The sequence below is a fragment of the Haemaphysalis longicornis genome, unplaced genomic scaffold (assembly GCF_048455015.1).
Source record: "Haemaphysalis longicornis isolate Haplotype H1 unplaced genomic scaffold, Haemaphysalis longicornis Haplotype H1 scaffold_4, whole genome shotgun sequence".
Lineage (NCBI taxonomy): Eukaryota > Metazoa > Arthropoda > Arachnida > Ixodida > Ixodidae > Haemaphysalis > Haemaphysalis longicornis.
The window spans coordinates 152585535-152593482 of NW_027526361.1; the positions used below are offsets into that span (position 1 = coordinate 152585535).

General features: G+C 46.3%; 1 protein-coding gene across 1 annotated transcript in view; it reads right to left on the bottom strand.

Annotated features, from left to right (window-relative positions):
• The window catches only part of LOC144179448 (uncharacterized), a 138675-nt gene extending 131061 nt beyond the window's left edge, over nucleotides 1–7614 (bottom strand). Inside the window, exon 1 of the mRNA XM_077707807.1 lies at nucleotides 7253–7614. Within this exon, the coding sequence (XP_077563933.1) occupies nucleotides 7253–7394 (142 nt within the window). The 5' untranslated portion in view covers nucleotides 7395–7614. The remainder of the gene's footprint in view (nucleotides 1–7252) is intronic.
• Between the last annotated feature and the right edge of the window lie 334 nt (nucleotides 7615–7948).

A 7948-nucleotide genomic window follows, 5' to 3' on the forward strand; every position in this document is an offset into this window, starting at 1 on the left:
AAATGAATAACAAAAAAAAAAACACCCACACGGGATTTATTTTTTTGCACTCTTGACCACGGCAATAACGAGCTGAGGTACACCATATAGAAATGCGTCGTGTTCGACTGTTGTAAGAACGCTGCAACGTTGCGCTTCAGCAGGAAGTTCTTTCCAGCTGCCGTATGGTTCGCTTATAAGCTATGTGCAAGCCCCTCCGTGAGCTTAATTAGCGCGGTTCGATTTTCGGCGGGCCCCAAGGTGGCTTTCGGATCTGCCGACCGCAAATTAGGCGGGCTTGGCGGCAATCGACGCGCTTACGGCTGACCACGCAGCGCTCGGAATTCTCGCACCACTATCGATATCTGGAACGAGTAGGAACCCCAGGGACCGTCGGCAAAACGGGCAACAAGGAGGACGGAAAAGTATGAAGCGCGATGCGCTCCCAAGTTTCTCATTTCTGCCTTCCAACCTACCTAATCATGACCATGAGTGCGGGCCACTCAACTCAGGCAATTGAAGTTGGGAGGAATATTTCTGAGATGCGCAATAGCGGAGCACGCTGTTCCAGCAGCTGAATGGAGACAAAGGAGCGGGGTTGGATTGTTAAGAAGGATTCCTTTGTGGCGGGAACTTGTGTTTTGCCGAGAACCATGCCGACTCATCAATTTACCGCGCTCACTTCGATTGGCGCCGCTCCTCCAGTTTCCCGCTCCTTTTAGCGCCCTGCAGAACTCTTAGCGAACAGTTGCGTCAGCGGTTTAGATATGGCTTGCCCAACAACGGAATGCCCTCCGATAGGGGCCCCCTCAAAGTGGCGGCGAGCGAGCTTATTAGCCCAAGAAATAAAGACAGAGAGACGGCGCGTTGCGGCTTGGAAGACTTGTCTGGCCTCAGATGGATGCTTGCATCTAATAGTGTAGTATAGGTGTCTGCCCGGAGGTAATTCAGTGTTGCTTAACTAAGCATGACAGCGGTGTGGTTGCGTAGGGAGAGTCGCTTCCCAAACTTGTTCGGGAATTGAAGTTCTTTCAGGGGAGAAGTCATGCGATCATAGCGTCTGCAGGAAAAATATTGGGCATTGCAGGGATGCTTTTCGGCGGGGTGGGTTGAAGCATGGAATAGAGAGATCTCACTTCCTAACCCGGTAGATATCTTTAGCCATGGCGGGTGACGCAACTAGGTCCACCATTTTTCTTGCTCATGTGCTCGGGTTAAATATATGTGCAGCTCCCCTCTTTTATATGGCCACCGCATGTCCGCAACATTGTTTCAGTGGTATATATTCACCTTAGGAATATTAGGCGTGTTCTTAGCTGACCTCACCTACTTGTTAGCAAAAGTTGTTAGGCGCTCCGTCTGCTTAAAGACGTTGCCACTGCTTCCAAGCAAGTTCCAACGAACAAAGAACTTATAGTAACCGAAAAGAGATGCTTTAGCTAAACTTCTTAGTTGCGTCGTATTCAGTTCCAGTTACTGAAATATTCTTTTGTCGGTGAAAGTTACAAGGTGCGTACTAAAACGGTGGGCTGCCCTGAAAAATGGCAACAAGTGTCTATTAACACGCACAGTACATTCTACTGGTTCTATTAAAACATTTCCTGCACCGAACGCATCCCTAAAATATCACCGCGGTGTTACGTGATAATATCCAACATTGCGGCGAAACCTAGTGTTTTATTTCGTTAAGCTTGGATGAAGAACTAGAAAAAGGGAAACGAACTTGTAGCCTGTTGATTGAACAGATTTTGGTTCTCGGATAGAAAGTCACGTGGAAGCGTTGGGATAACAGCAATATACTGAATTTGAACTAGGCTTGAGATTGGTTTTTAAGAAACGCCGAAAGCAAGGGCTTCCGTCATTGCCCTTTCTGAGGTCTTAACGCTTCCTGCTCCTCTAAGGAGAAATAAAGGTCTCCTGTGCGTATGGCGCTTTGAGAAAATGGGAATGAAAAAGTCTTAAACTGTGCTGCTCAAGTTATTTACGTTCATTGGGGTCTCAACGAGTACTGAAGAGTATTCTAATTTTGCTTGCCGAATTCTTGAAACGGATGCAATAAAGGTAAGTGAAACCGCATGGAAACTTCCACAGCGTACACGTGGCTGTATCTACGTGCTTACACAGACCTTCTCATGCACACAAGCGCACATACACGCACATGCACACACACGCACGGACGCACAGATAGGCAGATACGTTTTGCCTCCGCTTGAAAATGGGGATTGGGCTATGTAAAAATGGCCGCCATCCCACCCGGCGAAGCTGAATGTCCAGCGAAGCATTTTAAACCACTACACACGCTGAAATGATCCTCGTCGTCTCGGCGGGCTACTCGCTTGTGCTCGGCTTCGTTGGCGGCGAATGCTGGGTCCTGCCTATCCTGATGCATGCACTCTCCCTCGAACGACGTCAATCCCCTTTTCGATCCCCTTTTGGAGAGAAGCTGCCAACTTAATTTTTACCGGAAACAAACGGGGGAGGGGGGGGGGGTGGTTAGGTTCCATTTTCACGGAACCCGTATGCATCATGCCGTTTAAACGCTTCTTTTGTGGTTTTTTAAACGAATACTGAACTCTATGCTGTATGGCTGATTTGAAACAAACATTGCGCTAGGGTTCTCTGGCGGAAAATGCAGTGTTCTGCCTAACCTGACGCATGCGTTCGGCGTCTTGGGCGAGAGTAGCTGTTTTTTGTTTACGACACGAAATTTTCCGACCACCGAGAGGCTAACAGCTTCGCTGTAAAGAATGTACAGTATTGCGCACTAGTGCGTCACCAAGCGGATGCCACTCGTCTGCATTGTGACAGCAATCTCTACCACTAGTCAAAGGGAAATACTTTTAATCACTAGAGTTCCCATTTGGTTGTATTGAATAACTTTGACTTTTGTTCCGTTAATAAATACGCACAATCACCCTGCCTGTGCGCAATTCTTGCTTTTCTTGAATTCAGCGCAGTTAAGTGTATCTTTCGAAGCGATTTTCTGTGCGTAGTTATGCATACCCTATTCCTGGGACAGATTACTGCAAAAAAAGCGGGTTGAGGTTTACACGTGCTTACCATTTTATCCCAGATATTTCAAGGTTTCATGGTAGCTGCATACATCGTAGTACTAGGTAACCATTTTTGCATATCCTCGCATTTACCGGGTGTTTTTAAAAAGGTTTTGTGAAACGCGCAATAGAGAAAACGCGCCTTGGAGCAGGAACGATGGGTAGGAATCAAACAATTCAACTGAGCTTTTTGGTCTAGTTAAGGTGTTGAGCGTTCATCTGTTGTGTATATACCATCAAAAACAGGCTATCGCGCGGGGCAGGTACTTTTAACCTCATTTGAGTGAAGCGGGTATCTTACTTATCCTGCGTCCCACTTGATCGCTGCCGGGGGTTACAATTCTGGTATTGTCTATCTATTGAAAGGGGCTATGTTTAAAGGCTTTAATACAATTTGTAAACAATTTTGACTGACAACTCTGCCCGGTGCAGTGTTTGTTACAAGGCCTAGAAAATAACTTGAGTCCCACTCACCCAATGTGAGAAAACTGCAGAGTGCCAAGTTTATCAGCCGAATGACCAATCTATAATGGCTTCCTGTCAACAGACATGGGTCGAAATTTCACATCATTCACCATCGCAATAATGTGACGACTCCCGAGACTGTGATTCATGCTCTATTAAGTTCACCATCGTCATCATCATCATCGCTACCACCACCAACACAATCATCATCCACATAACCTCATCATAATCATCATCATTATCATCATCCTGCTTAGGTTCACTACAGGAAGAAGGGCTCTCCCATTTACCACCAACTGCTTCTGTCCAGCGCTGCTCGAGTCCACAGTTTATCCCCGAAGTTCCGTATTTCATCCGTAAATCGTGTTATGGACCTTCCCCTTCTTCTACACCCATCCCTTGGTATCCGCTCTGTTGCCCTACTCGTCCACCGGTTGGCGGTTCCTCTCACTACATGGCCAGCCCAGGTCCATTTCGGCTTCTTTATTTCAACTATGATACATTCTACTCTAGTTTGTTCTCTGATCTAGGTAGCTCATTTCCTGTCTCTGAGGGTTATTCCTAACAATATTCGTTGCATGGCCCGTTTAGCCGACATAGGTTGAGCCGCCTTATTAAGTTACATCCCGATATTCCTAACTTTTAGTTAGCACCTCAAAAGCAGTCATCCCACTTAAGAACTCCAAGTTGCATATTTGCTTCCATAGTCATGTTGTCATTATAGTTAAGTTACAATTGCAATATTGACGCACACTTGAAATATTTAGAGCTGATCCCTTCATTAAAGGTCCTATATATATACCGGCACCCGATCAGTCCTAAGCCGTCACCCTATTACTTCGACGCAAGCCGGCTAATTACCCAATCACCGATTACCTACTTAAAGCATACCGAGGACAGTTGAGATAAATGGGTGTGATTTCATGAAGCAGGGCTGAAACCCGTGGTGAGGGCTTTGTGCGTGCTTGAGGGGATTTAGAAGGTGAAACGGGCCATTGGCGGAATTAGAAGGCCAAATGAATCTGTGGAAATTGTACCGCACGTTATTGTCTGTACAGACACGTCGCGTGTGTGCTTTTAGTGTGGTGTTCTAGAAAAATTCTTAAAACCATTCTGACCAGATGCCCAGCTTTTCGCGCTTAAATATTATTGCTTTCAGGAATGGGCGTAGCCAGGGGATGCGGGGGTTGAGGGGGGGGGGTGTTTTGGTGTCAGAACACCCCCCTAAATTTTCTGAGCGGTGTATTCCCCCCTGTGGGTCCTCAGTGTTTCGTCCTTTTTTCGTCCACGCTGTTCACACTCCGCACCGATATATTGATATGTAAAAAAATTAGAAATTCAAACAAGAAAATCAAAATAGAATGACGTTTACGCGTAGGCTATCTTTCCCATTTGGTTTTTTCTGCCTGCGGCGTATACCAACACCCGAAAAATATTTCTGGCTACGCCACTGTCTTCAGCTGACTTACACGATGCGAATGCACTGTGGGTGTGCAGGTACTGCAACTTCTACCGCCATTTGTTCTGTGGTATGCGAAGACCGCTCTCAGTTTTCGACACGCCAGTGGACGGTATTTCAAAATAAAAAGACAGTCAATCGCGAATACAACGCGCCAACAAATGCGGAAAACATTTTTGTCCCTGCAAACAGCATTAACTAGAATTACAGTTTAAAAGGAGTAGCCCACCTGCAGTTAAAAAATTCGACGCTGCCTTTACGAGAGACTGATTAACTAAGTTTCTACCTCTGAATAACTGTTTTTGCTTCTAGGGATCTATACTACAGTCATGGCTTTTAAACACCAGGATAATGTCCATAAACCTTATCGTTACGGTTTTTAAATAAAGAATTTTATCCTGCCTTTTACGTAGGCTGGAGTGAATCATTCGGGGTGCATTTTTGGCTGTAAATTTATGAGCCCACAATTTGCCCTGAGCACTTCGGAGAAGACATAGAAAACCGCCATGGTCGCACCGTAAATAAGATCTCGTTGTACTGACCAGTTCGCGTGTTTGATTGCCGGGCCAACAAGCATCGGTATAGATTGCAAGTGACACGCAGAAACCCGGACTATCGGGAGATTTGAATACCAATTAGATATATAACCCTGGCCTGAGTTACTCTGTATACATCTGTGATGAATTTCATACCTTGCGGCATTGCAAAATAAAGGCACAGTGAGACAAAAATGGCATGTACAGTCACTTTGCGTCCAGGGTTCGTGTGTTTTCTCCTCTAAACGAGTTAAGTGTTAAAATTCGTGAACAAACAACTGGCTAGATACTTCTGCAAGATCAGACCTAATGATGGATAAAAAATAGGAAATTTAAACAAGAAAATGAAAAGGAAGTGATGTTTGCGCGCAGGCTTTCTTTCCTTTTTGCTTTTCCGTTTTTTTTTTCTTTTGTTCTTCCGGACCGAAGTGCATCCTTGGAAAATTTGGCGGCAGTTTGAATGTAAAATCTCCTAAATATATGACGAAATAAAAACTAAAATGAAATGGCCCAGAAGTGTTTTCGCATTTATGATTTGCCGCCTAATTTATTTCCTACAATGGTGTATTCGAAAACCCCAACTTCAATACCGGCGGCTACTTTCCTCCTGGAAAATGCTTAAGTAAAACTTCACACGCCCACAGTCGGCGATCGAGCCCACGATTACTGATTCTGCCGGAAGAAATATTGCTCTAAATATAGCAATCGTTGCTGCAAAAATAAAATTTAGAATCCAGCGTATTTTTGTTTAAACTGTTCTCCAGAGGTGACTAGTTATCACGGAAATGCACCAATATTTAAATGTTGATTTACGAGGCAGGTTGGCAACCCTTTTTTGTTTAGCTTACGATACTTCGAAAAGCACGTGGAACGGAATGTTAGTAATAAAGAAATTTTGTGTAATAAGGGCCACAACAATAGTTCCATTTGTTCTACAATATCGGGACTATTATTAAAACTGTATTTGGAAAAGCACTGTCAGCGAGTCATTGAAGCGGAAGTCGTTGTGCAGTTTTGATTACTTTATATTTTGGTCTGTTTTCTACACAACAACATGTGATCGGACTAGAGGCGCTCTAATTGGAAACATTAGTTTTCGAAGCATTCCGAGCATTCAACTAAATCTTGAACTGCTTTGGTAGCTGTGCCTCCTGAATCTAAAAGCATCGATCTGTAGCTCACTCATTCGTTTGACACCTTTTTATTTTTTGGAATAAATGGTTGCGTGTCTACATCACACGGGAATTGTAATTTGATGCGCCAATGGCACAGCGATACAGGAGGTAATGCATGAATTTTAAAACACGCCCGTATGGCTCTCGACAAGCCGTACACGAGTACCGAGTACCGAGTAAGCCGTGTCTTTCAACATTGAAATAATCATTTCCTTTCGGGAGTAGAACAATTTTTATTTGTGTCTCGGCTTGAACGTGCGTTATACTTGCGGCAACTTTTGGTGCAACTTTTAACACTATACATGAGAAGAATCTTACGGAGTGGGGCTTCCAGACAGCAAACACCGCTTAAACCCGCTGGCAACTATACCTAACTGATGCGTGCATACATGTCTTAAAAGTATAAGAGCACCAAGTTGAAATCACTTAGTTATGACGTCATCCCTGGGATATCAACTAAACCCACAGTTTTTAAATTATTTAGCCAAGACTGTCGCCAAAACAGAAAGCGAACGCGGTACCACGCGGCCGCCTCTGTCAAACGTCTCCCCACTGCCCCGAGCTCTCCCGATCGACGTGACTCACCTTGGATGAGGGTAGTAATCCACAGAAACCCGCAGCAAAAAAATCCTCCCGAGGCTAGCACGCGCCGGCGGGAAGTGCGGACGCAGCATCGGGGGACCGTCCTAAGCATGCCGCCTTGCCGCCGCTGCACTGGCGTGTTCATCGCGCCGTGGACGGTGCTGCTGATGCAACGGGTGTGTGCGCGCGTGGCGGCCTGAGTCGGGCGCACGCCACAACACGGCTCTCCCCACTGGCGGCCGGCGACGCTCCTTGCGTTCCCCGTTCGGGAGACGCGCGCCTTTTTGCGGGAAAGCGAAAACGGGAGTCGCGCTGCTGCTGACGCTGCTGCTGGCGGCGCGTGAGCTGCGCGCGGGACGCCCCGAGTCGTCCGTTCCAAAGAGCCCGCCGAATCGAGGTCGGCGCCTCGGCGGCTGCGCCGGTGGCGCCGGCGCGTGGTGGCTGTTGCGCGGCCCGTGGTCGATGGCGGCCGGCCCGTGGGCATTGGCGGGACGCTTGTTCGTTCCTCCCCTCCTATCGTAAAAGCGAAAGATGCACTTTCAAAGTTTGCAGACAAGCCACTGCCATTAATCCAAGGGTTAGCCGGAGTTAACTTTTTTGTTCTTATCATTTATCTATGCCGCGCTTCCGTTTCAAAACTCTCGTCACTGGAGCTACTCATGGCACGTTGTCCGATTGATTCCCGGTTAAAATCACGGG